Source organism: Salmo salar, chromosome ssa15 (genome assembly GCF_905237065.1).
Source record: "Salmo salar chromosome ssa15, Ssal_v3.1, whole genome shotgun sequence".
In the NCBI taxonomy this organism is placed as follows: domain Eukaryota; kingdom Metazoa; phylum Chordata; class Actinopteri; order Salmoniformes; family Salmonidae; genus Salmo; species Salmo salar.
In genome coordinates this window covers 85,458,268-85,474,626 of record NC_059456.1, presented here as the reverse complement: position 1 = coordinate 85,474,626, position 16,359 = coordinate 85,458,268, and the positions used below count along the sequence as shown (strand labels likewise).

Here is a 16,359-nt window from a genome sequence, read left to right as displayed (position 1 = left end):
GCAATACCGTAACCGAACCGTGACCCCCAAACCGCAATATGTACCAAACTGGGTTTGGTGAACCGTTACACCACTATCCTCCTACTTTTGAAGGGGTAAAGCTTACCATGTGCTTCCCAGTCTTAACAGTTTGTACATATATTATATTGACTTTTTGGTCTTCGGCAGGGTTTTTTATCAGCTGTTCGCGCCCACAATTTTTTTTCTTAAATCAAGTCGAAGTTTGGTAGCCGACGTCTACGCCCCTTTGTTGGTGATTGGTCAACAGTACTACTCCTAGTAGGAGTAGGAACATTAAATGTGTTTGTCATTTAAATGTTTGTCATTCAACGAAAGGCTAGTTTTCATGCACATTTTTTTTTTACTTGAATAATACTGTACCCAACATCTTAGATGTAAAATTGCGCAACTAAGACCACCTCATCAAAAACTGCTAAATTAATGACAGATGTATTTTTTGAGGAAGTGTTTCTGGCTATGTTGCTATGGTGACTCGAGGGACAAACAGTATCTTTTATTTTATTTTTCAAGCAAAGGACTTTTATGGTAGTAAGAGAACAGACAGTTGCTTCGCCTAGCTGAGTCCTGCTATGAGCAAATCAAACCTATGTATGCAGATGCCTTAAGGGGGTAGGCTCTCCAGAGTCTAGACCAGGGGTATTCAACTCTTACCCTATGAGGTCAGTCTACCTGATAATCGATTGCACCCACCTGGTGTCTCAGGTCTAAATCAGTCCCTAATTAGAGGGGAACAATGAGAACCCAGTGGAACTGGCTTCTATGTCCAAAGTTGAGTTTGGTGGATAGCATCGTCAAGACCCAATCAGGGTTGTGTATGTAAATATATTTTCATTTGTATCAGCAGGCCCACATGATCAGACTGAGCTTTTCAATGGCAGAAAGAGTCTCGGGAAATAAATGCAAAAAATATATATTTCCATGAAAGTGATTTTATTAGACGGTGATTTAACATTTTTATTAAAACTACTGCATGGGGGCTTAAAGAAAAATTATCCATGCGGCCAGGACAATCATCAATGGGAGGTTGAAAACCAAATGGCCAATAACCGATCCTCCTCCTAGGCCTATCATAAAAGTTAGTTATTAACAGTAGCTTATTTCTGATATATTCTAGCCTAAAGCAGGTGTTGTCCTAAAGTTGCTGCTTTAAAAAATAACAAGAATGAAAGTCTAGCCTATGCCTACGCCAAAAGCAATTATTATCCAGTTCTGAAGACGGTAGACTGCTTCTATCCAGCCCATGATGTATAACCTAACTCACTATGTTAAGACCATTCCTCGTCAGACTCACTGTTCCATCATGTGCGTGCCACACACCTGTTCCATGCTGATGCTCCTCTACCAGAAAGGAATATTAAAAAAGATTTGTCTGCAATTAGCATCTGCCCAAGGCTGTCAACAACTCTTTTGTCATGATTCGTCCAGTTGTAGCACGATATAAACACTTCTTTTTTTATTTTTTTTATTCCCGAACCGGTTACAAAATGTGTTTTGCTGGTCGGAAGAGTAGAATAAAAAAAAATTGTGGTTCTGTTCAAAACTAAACGAATGGAAAATAGTTCAGGTTCCAACCCCTGATGTGTTACTGTTGACTTATTATATTCCTGATGTAAAATATAATTCACTACATGATTGTGGTGAATTCCCTACATAGATATGGTATAACATATTTGAGGCAAAATATGAGTGATATATGAATATTATAATAAAAGTATTTTCTTGATAATGTAACCTTTGCAAAATAAATGCTTTTGTTAGGTTTCACATTTGTTTTTATAAGTCAACATATTCAAAACCATCACAATTACTATAACAAAATACAATATTTGTATATACATCTTTATTTTCATGTATAAGGCTTGGCCGCAGCACCTACTGGACAGTTGAATTATCTACAGTTGAAGTCGAAGTTTACATACACTTCAGCCAAATACATTTAAACTCAATTTTTCACAATTCCTGACATTTAATCTTAGTAAAAATTCCCTGTCTTAGGTAAGTTAGAATCACCACTTTATTTTAAGAATGTGAAATGTCAGAATGATAGTAGAGTGATTTATTTCAGCTTTTATTTCTTTCATCACATTCCCAGTGGGTCAGAAGTTTACATGCACTCAGTTAGTATTTGGTAGCATTGCCTTTAAATTGTTTGACTAGGGTCAAAGGTTTCTGGTAGCCATCCACAAGCTTCCCACAATAAGTTGGGTGAATTTTGTCCCATTCCTCCTGATAGAGCTGGTGTAACTGAGTCAGGTTTGTAGGCCTCCTTGCTTGCACACGCTTTTTCACTTCTGCCCACAAATTTCTATAGGATTGAGGTCAGGGCTTTGTGATGGCAGCTCCAAAACCTTGACTTTGTTGTCCTTAAGCCATTTTGCCACAACTTTGGAAGTATGCTTAAGTACCCTGACCTAGTGAGATATACTTGGCCGAGGCTTAATCAAGCTAGTCGTCTTGATTACTTTGTCATTCTCTCTGGCACCAAAAGTTGGTGTTGATAGGGGACAGAATGCATTCAGATCATATATAGATAAATACTCTTAAAGAATTTCCACACGGGCGAGGATATTGGAAATTTAATAGAAGAAGAATTTATTAGACTTAGTAGTGTGTGTGGCCTCCACGTGCCTGTATGACCTCCCTACAACGCCTGGGCATGCTCCTGATGAGGTGGCGGATGGTCTCCTGAGGGATCTCCTCCCAGACCTGGACTAAAGCATCCGCCATCTCCTGGACAGTCTGTGGTGCAACGTGGCGTTGGTGGATGGAGCGAGACATGATGTGCTCAATTGGATTCAGGTCTGGGGAACGGGCGGGCCAGTCCATAGCATCAATGCCTTCCTCTTGCAGGAACTGCTGACACACTCCAGCCACATGAGGTCTAGCATTGTCTTGCATTAGGAGGAACCCAGGGCCAACCGCACCAGCATATGGTCTCACAAGGGGTCTGAGGATCTCATCTCGGTACCTAATGGCAGTCAGGCGAGCACATGGAGGGCTGTGCGGCCCCCCAAAGAAATGCCACCCCACACCATGACTCACCCACCGCCAAACCGGTCATGCTGGAGGATGTTGCAGGCAGCAGAACTTTCTCCACGGCGTCTCCAGACTCTGTCACGTCTGTCACGTGCTCAGTGTGAACCTGCTTTCATCTGTGAAGAGCACAGGGCGCCAGTGGCGAATTTGTCAATCTTGGTGTTCTCTGGCAAATGCCAAACGTCCTGCACGGTGTTGGGCTGTAAGCACAACCCCCACCTGTGGACGTCGGGCCCTCATACCACCCTCATGGAGTCTGTTTCTGACCGTTTGAGCAGACACATGCACATTTGTGGCCTGCTGGAGGTCATTTTGCAGTGCTCCTCCTGCTCCTCCTTGCACAAAGGCGGAGGTAGCGGTCCTGCTGCTGGGTTGTTGCCCTCCAACGGCCTCCTCCATGTCTCCTGATGTACTGGCCTGTCTGCTGGTAGCGCCTCCATGCTCTGGACACTACGCTGACAGACACAGCAAACCTTCTTGCCACAGCTCGCATTGATGTGCCATCCTGGATGAGCTGCACTACCTGAGCCACTTGTGTGGGTTGTAGACTCCGTCTCATGCTACCACTAGAGTGAAAGCACCGCCAGCATTCAAAAGTGACCAAAACATCAGCCAGGAAGCATAGGAACTGAGAAGTGGTCTGTGGTCACTCCTTTATTGGGGGTGTCTTGCTAATTGCCTTTAATTTCCACCTGTTGTCTATTCCATTTGCACAACAGCATGTGAAATGTATTGTCAATCAGTGTTGCTTCCTAAGTGGACAGTTTGATTTCACAGAAGTGTGATTGACTCGGAGTTACATTGTGTTGTTTAAGTGTTCCCTTTATTTTTTTTGAGCTGTCTGTGTGTGTGTGTGTGTGTGTGTGTGTGTGTGTGTGTGTGTGTGTGTAATTTCATTTAAGGACCAAAAAATTGACAGCTGTGCCATATAAATTGCAAAATAGTTAAACCTCTTCCCGATGTACCCATTCCATGGCACGTGGTTTATGAAATGACACGCAAAACAACGGCGGATTGAAAACGTAATTTTTTTATTATACAAAATTCTTATAACCAATTGTATGTATCCCCCATGTATACATACAATCTTCCCAGCTCTGCAAATTTTGCTGTGAGGCAGAGTCATTAGATAATTTATTTTGGTACTGTCCATATGTATCTCGTTTTTGGTCACAGGTCCAGGAATGGCTGAGGAATTGCAACGTTTGCCTCGAACTAACGCTGCAGATAGCAATACTGGGTGATTTTGAAAAGTCAGTCAATCAATAATATAATTATTTTAGCAAAAATAATCTTTAATTTACGATCTGTATAAGCTATGAGAATAGAAAGGTTTAGCGTTTTTGTGAAGCATCACAGCACAGTTGAAAAATATATGGCAAATAGAAATCCAAAATGGATGGTGTTAAGAGATGGGAGGGGTTGAATGGAGCTGAAGGGTGGGGCCAATAACAAGAAAACCAATGTAAAACATACGGGGTCTGTAAAATGTATATAGGTTCAGACATTTTGTAAAATAGCACAGTTGCAAATCGAAATCAAACTGGATGGATATTAGAAATACAGGAAGGACTAAAAACAAACAAAATATAACTATTGTAAAATGTGTATAATATTTATAAACTGAAGGTAGAAGCCAAAGTGGTGTTTATTAGTTTACTCCAATTGGAGGATAGGGTGGTAGGGTTTGTGGGGAATAATAAAGGTACGTGTATGTGGATATATATTTCTCAAAAAATATATGAGGGATTGGAATTGATGCAGACATTTACATTGATGGAAGCAACAATCTTTCTGCAATATTAAAGCTGATCCACCCCTTAAGATAAAAAATTTAAAAACTTGTTGCTAGAGCATCATCATCCTAACATAGAGCTAACATCCTGTTCTAAGCTGTACATCATTTGTGTAAAGTCTCCCATGTTAATGAAAACAGATGTTCTTGTTCAGTTCACAGACATGCTACCTGTGCTCCCTCTTGATGTCCTGGAGGAGATGCTCCTAAATGTCCCTCCACTGCAGGTGGTGTGTGTCTGTCGACTTGTGTGTCGTGAGTGGAAAGAAGTGGTGGACAGTGATTCTCTTTGGAGAGAGAGGTGCCGAAGAGAAGGATACCAGACATGTGATGCCACTAAATTGCCTAAAGACTGGCGTTTGTTTTACTTCTTGTGTAAGAAGAGACGTAATCTTCTCAAGAACCCCAGAGCAGATGGTAAGAGTCGAAACCACAATGTCTAAATTCTCTGTTGGTGTATGGGGGGTCCTGTTATTAACCCCAGAACCCACATTTCAAATCCGTCCATTATTTTTTTTTTTTTTTTTTTTCCCCCCTCCAGATAAATTCAAGGGCTGGCAAATTATGGAGAATGGAGGGGATAAATGGAAAATAGAGCCAGTGGAAGAAGTGCCGCATCCTGACAACACGGTCCAAAAATACTTTGCGACTTCTTACTCGTGAGTATACTACTATAACGTATTAGTTTTTCAGTGAGAGAATATCACTTGGTCCCACTTTGTTTCACATCCACATTGGTGTTTATTTATTTTCCAGCTCTTCAAATACATTTGGATGATAATGCCCTTCATTGACGAACTGTCTAGTTTGCAGTGCCTTCAGAAAGTATTTACACCCCTTACATTTTTATACATTTTGTTACAAGGTTGGATTTAAAATGAATTTAATTGTCCATTTTTGTCAACAATCTACATAAATAAAGAATATACATTCAGTCAAGGCCAAAAGTTTTGAGAATGACACAATTAATTTCCACAAAGTTTGCTGCTTCAGTGTCTTCAGATAGTCAGATGTTACTATGGAATACTGAAGTATAATTACGAGCATTTCATAAGTGTCAAAGCCTTTTATTTACAATTACATGAAGTTGATGCAAAGAGTCAATATTTGCAGTGTTGACCCTTTTTCAAGGCCTCTGCAATCCGCACTGGCATGCTGTCAATTAACTTCTGGGCCACATCCTGACTGATGGCAGCCCATTCTTGCATAATCAATGCTTGGAGTTTGTAAGAATTTGTGGGTTTTTGTTTGTCCACCCACCTCTTGAGGATTGACCACAAGTTCTCAATGGGATTAAGGTCTGGGGAGTTTCCTGGCCATGGACCCAAAATATTGATGTTTTGTTTCCCCGAGCCACTTAGTTATCACGTTTGCCTTATGGCACGGTGCTCCATCATGCTGGAAAAGGCATTGTTCGTCACCAAACTGTTCCTGGATGGTTGGGAGAAGTTGCTCTCGGAGGATGTGTTGGTGCCATTCTTTATTCATGGCTGTGTTCTTAGTGAACATTGTGAGTGAGCCCACTCCCTTGGCTGAGAAGCAACCCCACACATGAATGGTCTGCTTTACTGTTGGCATGACACAGGACTGATGGTAGCGCTCACCTTGTCTTTTCTGGACAAGCTTTTTGTCCGGATGCCCCAAACAATTGGAAAGGGGATTCATCAGAGAAAATGACTTTACCCCAGTCCTCAGCAGTCCAATCCCTGTACCTTTTGCAGAATATCAGTCTGTCCCTGACGTTTTTCCTGGAGAGAAGTGGCTTCTTTGCTGCCCTTCTTGACACCAGGCCATCCTCAAAGTCTTCGCCTCACTGTGCATGCAGATGCACTCACACCTGCCTGCTGCCATTCCTGAGCAAGCTCTGTACTGGTAGCGTCCCACATGGCCAACATCCGGTGAAATTGCACAGCGCGAAATTCAAAAGTATTATAAATATTTAACTTTCATAAGATCACAAGTGTAATGCATCAAAATAAAGCTTAACTTCTTGTTAATCCAGCTGCGGTGTCAGATTTCAAAAAGGCTTTTCGGCGAAAGCAAACCATGCGATTATCTGAGGACAGCGCCCCGCATACAAACACATAAATCATATTTCAACCAGGCAGGTGCGACACAAAAGTCAGAAATAGCGATGTAAAAAATGCCTTACCTTTTGATCTTCCCAGTTACATCACAAATGGTCCTTTTGTTCGATAATGTCCTTTATATCCATAAAAACTCAGTTCAGCTGGCGCGCTTCAGTCAATAATCCACCCATCAAAATGCATACAAAATGAATCCCAAACAAGTCAAACAACGTTTATAATCAAACCTTAGGTACCCTAATACGTAAATAAACGCTAAAATCTAAGACGGCGAATCGTTATTATCTTTACCGGAGGAAAAATACCAAAGAACGCACTCTCTTCCACGCGCTTGGAAACACTACAGCCAAAATGGGAGCCACCTAGAAAAACTACAATTTCTGGCTAATTTTTCCAAAAAACAGCCTGAAACTCTTTCTAAAGACTGACATCTAGTGGAAGCCCTAGGAACTGCAATCCGGGAGGACTTGGCCTTTATCATTATCATTAAAGTGATTGCCATTGAAAATAGAGGTAGGCTGAATTGAATTGAACTTTTTTTGGGGGGGGTGTTTGTCTTCGGTGTTTCATCTGCCATATCAGTTCTGTTATACTCACAGACATAATTTTAACACTAAAGTTTCTGAAACTGTTTTCTATCCAAATGTACCAGTTATATGCATATCCTAGCTTCTGGGCCTGATTAACAGGCAGTTTACTTTGGGCACGCTTTTCATCCGGACGTCAAAATACTGCCCCCTACCCAAGAGGTTAAGAAGGAAATAAATTACACAAATTAACTTTTATCAAGGCACATCCATTAAATGAAATGCGTTTTCAGGTGACTAACTCATGAATCTGGTTGAGAGAATGTCTTGATGACAGCTTTGCACACTTGGCAAAGGGTGGCTACTTTGAAGAATCTCAAATATAACATATATTTAGATTTGTTTAACACGTGTTTCCGTACGTGTTATTTCATTGTTTTGATGTCTTACATAGAAAATAGTAAAAATGAAGAAAAACCTTGGAATGAGTAGGTGTCCAAACTTTTGACTGGTACTTATAGTTTACACAGATCAGACACTAGTGTGGTACTTCAGTTTCAAGGGTGTTTTTTATTTAATTTGAAGAAAAGACACAGGTCTCCTCCTGGAGACCTTTTCTGGGTTACTGCCTTCTGGAATCCAGGGAATGATATCTCCTCTGGGGTAGTACACCTAGCCCCTCGGTTCTAAGTCTATCTGGTAGTAACCTCTCACTACCTCCAACCCTCCTGTGTGCTGCCCTCCTGGCAGCGTTATGGGCACTGTACAGCTGGTGAACAATCATCCCCAATTTAGTCCTGGCCGGAGGACCTGGCACATCCAGCAGAGGGAACCATCGCTGCGTGATGCAGGCTGTCTGTTACCAGGCCTTGACGTGTCTCCCCCTGGTGGCTTGTCCACGGTACGCCCCCTTAGCCCTGCCGGGGAGACTCCCTTCTCGATAGGGCATCTGCATTCCCATGCTTCTCCCCTGACAGTGCACAACAGAAAAAGAGAAGCGTTGAAGTTGCAAGAACCACCTGGTGACTCGATTGTTCGTGGCCTTTCCCCTGGCCATCCAGACCAGGGGAGCATGGTGGGGGGGGGGGGTTCCTCCCCATCGTCTACCTGGGACAGAACGGCCCCTAGTCCTGTGTTGCAGGCATGCATCGGTACCAGAAAATCGTCCATAACGAGAATCAGATGGGAGCACAGGGCTTCGTTTAGGCGCCTGAACGCCCCTTTGGCCTCATCTGATCACTTCACTGTTTTCGGTAGGCAGGCCTTCCTCTTCTGGGGCTTGATGTTCCTCCGTCCCATCAAATACACCAGGTACTCCACCTCTTCAAACCCCAGTTTGCATTTCTTGAGATTCGCTGTCAACCCGGCTTGCCTGACCACCTGGAGGCGTGTCAGGTGCTCTTCCCAACCTTGGCTGTGGATGATGTCATCCAAATAGGCTGCTGCGTACTGTTGGTGGGGTCGGAGGACTCGGTCCATCAGGCGCTGGAACGTGGGCGGGGATCCATGGAGACCAACTGGGAGGACCCGGTATTGGTAATAAGCCGTTCAGTTTCGAATGCAGTCTTCTCCCGGGAGGAGGCTGCCAAGGGTACCTGCCAATATCCCTTGGTGAGGTGCTGATGTACTGGGCCATTCCCAACCGGCCGATGCGCTCGTCCACCCTCAGCATGGGGTTTGCGTCGAACAAACTGATGTCGTTCACCCCCTGGAAGTCATTGCAGAAACGCAGACTACCGTCTGGTTTGGGCACCAATACGATGGGGCTGCACCCTACGCTGTGGGACTCCTCGACAACTCCCATCCTCAACATAGATTCCACCTTCTGCTCCTAGGCCTTCCTTCGGCCTTGGGATCCAACATTTCCTCTTTCATACTGTTTCTCCGGGTGCGGACGTGGTGTTCGAGGGTTGTTCGGCCCGGCTTCTTGGAAAACACTGCGGTATTCCGATCGATGCGCTTCTGGAGCGCTTGCTTCTGGGATGTTCCAAGGTCCTCATTGCTCGGGACACTGGTTTTGACCATAACATGGCCAAGGCTGTCCTCACATGCCACCTCTTCAATAGGTTCACGTGGTAAATCTGTTGGGGTTTCAGTCTCCCTGGCTGCTGTACATGGTAACTTACAGGTCACAGCTTCTCCGTCACCTCTTAGATCCCGTGCCATGTTGCCGAACTTGCTTTCTTAGGTGGGGATTAAAACTAGCAACTTGTCACCCACATGGAATTCTCGGGACTAGGTACCCCTATTGTAGACCTCGAAGTGAGGTTGGTTCTGGCACCCCCTCGGACCCTAACTCTGGGTCTGTAGACGTGGTTGGCAACTGCTTGCTTTCGGGCTGCGCAGGCAAAGGTCCTTCCTCGCTCTCGTCAGTTGCCGCCTTGTACTCGTCTTCCCAGCTCATTCCTCCACAGTGCTGTGAACAGCGGAAAGTCTTGTCATACTAAGAGGGGTACGGCAACTCTGGCACAGCACCCAGCTCCCTTGTGGCGTCACGATGGTGGCCTGCCCGGTCGAATCCTGCTTGGTTTCGCCAGCGTGTGTGTGTGTGTGTGTGTGTGTGTATATGTATGCTCACACACTCACTTAATTACTTACTTAGTTACGTACTTAGGTTGGAGTCGTTAAAACTAGTTTTTCAACTACTCCACAAATTTCTTGTTAACAAACTGTAGTTTTTGCAAGTCGGTTAGGACATTTAATTTGTGCATGACACAAGTCCCTTTTCCAACAATTGTTTACAGATTATTTCACTTATAATTCACTGTATCACAATTCCAGTGGGTCAGAAGTTTACATTTACTAAGTTGACTGCCTTTTTTTTATACAGCTTGGAAAATTCCAGAAAATGTCATGGCTTTAGAAGCTTCTGATAGGCTAATTGACATAATTTCAGTCAATTGAAGGTGTACCTGTGGATGCATTTCAAGGCCTACCTTCAAACTCAGTGCCTTTTTGCTTGACATCATGGGAAAATCAAAAGAAATCAGCCAAGACTTCAGAAAAAAATTGTAGACCTAAACAAGTCTGATCCAACCTTGGGAGCAATTTCATAACGCCTGAAGGTACCACGTTCATCTGGTCAAACAATGGTACGCAAGTATAAACACCATGGGACCACGAAGCCGTCATACCGCTCAGGAAAGAGACGCATTCTGTCTCCTAGAGAGTAACGTACTTTGGTGCGAAAAGTGCAAATCAATCCCAGAACAACAGCAAAGGACCTTGTGAAGATGCTGGAGGAAACAGGTACAAAAGTATCTATATCCACAGTAAAACGAGTCCTATATCGACATAAACTGAAAGGCCGCTCAGCAAGGGAGAAGCCACTGCTGCAAAACCGCCGTAAAGCCAGACTACGGTTTGCAACTGCACATGAGGACAAAGATTGTACTTTTTGGAGAAATGTCCTCTGGTCTGATGAAACAAAATAGAGCTGTTTTGCCATAATGACCATTGTTATGTTTGGAGGTAAAAGGGGAACGCTTGCAAGCCGAAGAACACCATCCCAACCGTGAAGCATGGGGGTGGCAGCATTATTGTGGGGGTGCTTTGCTGCAGGAGGGACTGGTGCATTTCACAAAATAGATGGCTTCATGATTAAGAAATTACGTGGATATTTTGAAGCAACATCTCAAGACATCAGTCAGGAAGTTAAAGCTTGGTTGTAAATGGGTCTTCCAAATTGACAATGACCACAAGCATACTTCCAAAGTTGTGGCAAAATGGCTTAAGGACAACAAAGTCAAGGTATTGGAGTGGCCAGCACAACGCCCTGACCTCAATCCTATAGAAAATGTGTGGGCAAAACTGAAAAAGCATGTGTGCGCATGGAGGCCTACAAACCTGACTGTTACACCAGCTCTGTCAGGAGGAATGGGCCAAAATTCACCAAACTTATTGTGGGAAGCTTGTGGAAGGATACCAGAAACATTTGACCCAAGTCAAACAATTTAAAGACAATGCTACCAAATACTAATTGAGTGTATGTAAACTTCTGACCCACTGGGAATGTGATGAAAGAAATAAAAGTTAAAATAAATAATTCTGTCTACTACTATTCTCACATTTAACATTCTTAAAATAGTGGTGATCCTAACCGGTGTTAGGTTCTAAATGAACCGAGTAAAAGCTCACAGGTGATTATTATAGCTCAAACCAAGTTTATTCACCCAAAGGGTCAAAACTGAACAAACAAAGACATGTTTCCACCAGCACAAGTGTATGTGTGTATATATAATCTCCCATTACATCTTTATTGCTAGGAAGGAAGTTACGTGAAACTCTTCACCTCTATGCCTTCTGGATACTTTTCTGCTGGTTTACACAAAAATGAAGGCCCTAAAAAACATCATGCTTTCACCCAGTCTTCCACCATCTGGCCACAGGCTCCAAGAGGTGTTCCCAAGCCATGTCATTTTCACTTTGCTCCCCATCTGCTACTTCCTCCATAGCCACCGATGTGCGATGGCCTTAATCAACTTTGCCTCATCTTGAGGTAACTCAGCACTGTATATATGTTTCATCATCAATGCCCTCAGAAAAGTAACCCCTACTACTACTAACACTGCCCATGATGCACACTTCACAATCCCTCATTTGTGCCGTAGTCCAATTCCAAGCTGTTAATATAGCATCCTTCGCTGCTATTACTGCTCCTCCATTTACTGTCCCTACATCGACTGCCATGAGAATAGCTATTGCGTGGAATCTGTCTCCTGCAACAAATACATTTGCACATAAAAACATTCAAGTCAATTTCCACCAATCCCTCTGGAACAATGATCACTCTTATGTTCCACGACACCTAAAAACATTGAGCAGGAGCACTTCCATTCTGTATAGTCCATTCTGTCTGGTCCACTTTTCCCACCAGTACACCAGCAGCATGAGAAAAGTTTGAACGTGATCTCTCTCCATGCTCACTCCACATGCCCTGTCTCAGGACTCATGCCGCCCTCCTGCCGCTCATACCCAGGTTGATGGCTTCGACTCAGGTCACAGGTAGGAGTGGTAAAAGACACGGTTGTATTGAACGCTTTTTTTTTTTTCTTCAGCTGGTTAGGGAGGGTTGAGGTTCACACTATCTTGGTCAAATTATCACTTCCATGCATCAAGACACCATCTGTGTTCACCTTTGCCATAACTCTAAAGAGGGCAGAGGGGGAAAAAAACTAAGCCAATTCTGATTCTGGAAATCCAGACCACCTATTCACCGTATGACAAATTATTACATTCAATTTTCTTAATACCAATCTTAGACACGTGTCAGAGCATAACAACACACTGTTGAAACCATTGTCCACATTGGCTTATACTCCCTTATGTCTTACTGGCGACCTCACTGCAGAGTTACCTGGTCAGGGAGTTAGAGCGCTAGCTATTAAATATTTCACGCTTAGAAGTCAGAACCCAACCCATCACTGGGTAAGTCTCTTAAGAGCTTTGCACACCTGGATTGTACATTTATTATTTAAAGTCGTCAAGCTCTGTCAAGTTGGTTGTTGTTCATTGCTAGACGACAGCCATTTTCATGTCTTGCCGTAGATTTTCATGCCGATTTTGTATTAGTTTTTATTTAAAAAAAAAAAAAAAATAAAAAAAAAAAACTAGTGCCTTATTGCAAACATGATGCATGTCTTGGAATATTTTATTCTGTACAGGTATCCTTCTTTTCACTGTCATTTAGGTTAGTATTGTGGAGTAGTTCTAGAATGTTCATCCATCGTCAGTTCTGTTTCCATTTTGAGAACTATCTGTTATTTGGCACATGCGCCGAATACAATGGGTGTAGACCTTACAGGGAAATGCTTACTTACAAGCCCTTAACCGACAATGTTTTTTGAAGTTAATTAAAAAATAAAAATTGTAATTATTTTTTTCATATATAGAAAGATGATCAAAGTAACAACAAATAATTAAACAGCAGCAGTACAAAAACAAGCGAGGCTATATACAGGGGGTACCGGTACAATGTGCACTGGTTAGTTGAGGTAATATGTACATGTAGGTAGAGTTGAAGTGACTATGCATAGATTATAAACCGAGAGTAGCATCAGTGTAAAAGAGGGGTCTGAGTAGCCCTTTGAGCTGTTTAGGAGTCTTATGTCTTGGGGATAGAAGCTGTTAAGAAGCCTTTTGGACCTCGAATTGGCGCTCTGGTACCGCTTGCCGTGCGGTAGCAGAGAGAACAGTCTATGACTAGGGTGGCTGGAGTCTTTTTTTACAATTTTTAGGGCCTTCCTCTGACACTGCCTGGTATAGAGGTCCTGGATGGCAGGAAGCTTGGCCCCAGTGATGTACTGGGCAGTATGCACTCTTCCTCTGTAGTGCCTTGCGGTCGGAGGCCAAGCAGTTGCCATAGCAGGCAGTGATGCAACCAGTCAGGATGTTGTAGAACCTTCTTTGGACCCATGCCAAGTCTTTTCAGTCTCCTGAGAGGCAATAGGCGTTGTAGTGCCCTCTTCACGACTGTCTTGGTGATGTGGACACCAAGGAACTTGAAGCTCTCAACCTGATCCACTACAGCCCCATCGATGAGAATGGGGGCGTGCACGGTCCTCCTTTTCCTGTAGTCCACAATCATCTCCCTTGTCTTGATCACGTTGAGGGAGAGGAGGTTGTCTTGGCACCACACGACCATGTCTATGACCTCCCTATAGGCTGGCTCATCATTGTCGGTGATCAGCCCTACCACCGTTGTCATCACTTGATGTCCTATCCCAGGTATTCCTTAAAGAGGTGGGGTTTCAGGTGTCTCCGGAAGGTGGTGATTGACTCGGCTGTCCTGGCGTCGTGTGGGAGCTTGTTCCACCATTGGGGTGCCAGAGCAGCGAACAGTTTTTTTTGACTGGGCTGAGCGGGAACTGTGCTTCCGCAGAGGTAGGGAGGCGAGCAGGCCAGAGGTGGATGAACGCAGTGCCCTTCTTTGGGTGTAGGGACTGATCAGAGCCTGAAGGTACGGAGGTGCCGTTCCCCTCACAGCTCCGTAGGCAAGCACCATGGTCTTGTAGCAGATGCGAGCTTCAACTGGAAGCCAGTGGAGTGTGCGGAGGAGCGGGGTGACATGAGAGAACTTGGGAAGGTGACGTGAGAGAACTTGGGAAGGTTGAACACCAGACGGGCTGCGGCGTTCTAGATGAGTTGTAGGGGTTTGATGGCACAGGCAGGGAGCCCCGCCAACAGCGAGTTGCAGTAATCCAGACGGGAGATGACAAGTGCCTGGATTAGGACCTGCGCCGCTTCCTGTGTGAGGCAGGGTCGTACTCTGCGAATGTTGTAGAGCATGAACCTACAGGATCGGGTCACCGCCTTGATGTTAGCAGAGAACGACAGGGTGTTGTCCAGGGTCACGCCAAGACTCTTAGCACTCTGGGAGGAGGACACAATGGAGTTGTCAACCGTGATGGCGAGATCATGGAACGGGCAGTCCTTCCCCGGGAGGAAGAGCAGCTCCGTCTTTCCGAGGTTCAGCTTGAGGTGGTGATCCGTCATCCACACTGATGTCTGCCAGACATGCAGAGATGCGATTCGCCACCTGGTTATCTGAAGGGGGAAAGGAGAAGATTAATTGTGTGTCGTCTGCGTAGCAATGATAGGAGAGACCCTGTGAGGACATGACAGAGCCAAGTGACTTGGTGTATAGCGAGAATAGGAGAGGGCCTAGAACTGAGCCCTGGGGGACATCTGTGGTGAGAGCACATTGTGCGGAGACGGATTCTCGCCATGCCACCTGGTAGGAGCGACTTGTCAGGTAGGACGCAATCCAAGAGTGAGCCGCGCCGGAGATGCCCAACTCGGAGAGGGTGGAAAGGAGGATCTGATGGTTCACAGTATCAAAGGCAGCAGATGGGTCTAGAAGGATGAGAGCAGAGGAGAGAGAGAGAGTTAGCTTTAGCAGTGCGGAGAGCCTCCGTGTCAGAGAAGAGCAGTCTCAGTTGAATGACCAGTCTTGAAACCTGACTGATTTGGATCAAGAAGGTCATTCTGAGAGAGATAGCAAGAGAGCTGGCCAAGGACGGCACGCTCAAGAGTTTTGGAGAGGAAAGAAAGAAGGGATACTGGTCTGTAGTTGTTGACATTGGATGGATCGAGTGTAGTTTTTTTGAGAAGGGGTGCAACTCTCGCTCTCTTGAAAACAGAAGGGACGTAGCCAGCGGTCAAGGATGAGTTGATGAGCGAGGTGAGGTAGGGAAGAAGGTCTCCGGAAATGGTCTGGAGAAGAGAGGGGATAGGGTCAAGCAGGCAGGTTGTTGGGCGGCCGGCCGTCACAAGTCGCAAGATTTCATCTGGAGAGAGAGGGGAGAAAGAGGTCAAAGCATAGGGCAATGTGAGCAGGACCAGCGGTGTCATTTGACTTAACAAACAAGGATCGGATGTCTTCAACCTTCTTTTCAAAATGGTTGACAAAGTCGTCCGCAGAGTGGGGGGGAGGATTCAGGAGGGAGGAGAAGGTGGTAAAGAGCTTCCTAGGGTTAGAGGCAGATGCTTGGAATTTAGAGTGGTAGAAAGTGGCTTTAGCAGCAGAAACAGAGGAAGAAAATGTGGAGAGGAGGGAGTGAAAAGATGCCAGGTCCACAGGGAGGATAGTTTTCCTCCATTTCCGCTCGGCTGCCCGGAGCCCTGTTCTGTGAGCTCGCAATGAGTCGTCAAGCCACGGAGCAGGAGGGGAGGACCGAGCCGGCCGGGAGGATAGGGGACATAGAGAGTCAAAGGATGCAGAAAGGGAGGAGAGGAGGGTTGAGGAGGCAGAATCAGGAGATTGGTTGGAGAAGGATTGAGCAGAGGGAAGAGATGATAGGATGGAAGAGGAGAGGGTAGCGGGAGAGAGAGAGCGAGGTTGTGACGGCGCAATACCATCTGAGTAGGGGCAGAGTGAGTAGTGTTGGAGGAG

General features: G+C 44.8%; 1 protein-coding gene across 5 annotated transcripts in view; it reads left to right on the top strand.

Annotated features, from left to right (window-relative positions):
* The window catches only part of LOC106572395 (F-box only protein 6), a 45,462-nt gene that overhangs the window by 15,910 nt on the left and 13,193 nt on the right, over nt 1–16,359 (top strand). For 4 of the 5 annotated variants that reach the window (XM_014146515.2, XM_014146516.2, XM_014146518.2 and 1 more), the window contains 2 exons: nt 5,008–5,269; nt 5,394–5,511. In XM_014146515.2, coding sequence (XP_014001990.1) covers nt 5,017–5,269; nt 5,394–5,511 — 371 coding nt within the window. In that variant the 5' untranslated portion in view covers nt 5,008–5,016. Of the gene's footprint in view, nt 1–4,993; nt 5,270–5,393; nt 5,512–16,359 lie in introns of all 5 variants that reach the window. The other variant, XM_014146517.2, reaches the window with a different exon arrangement.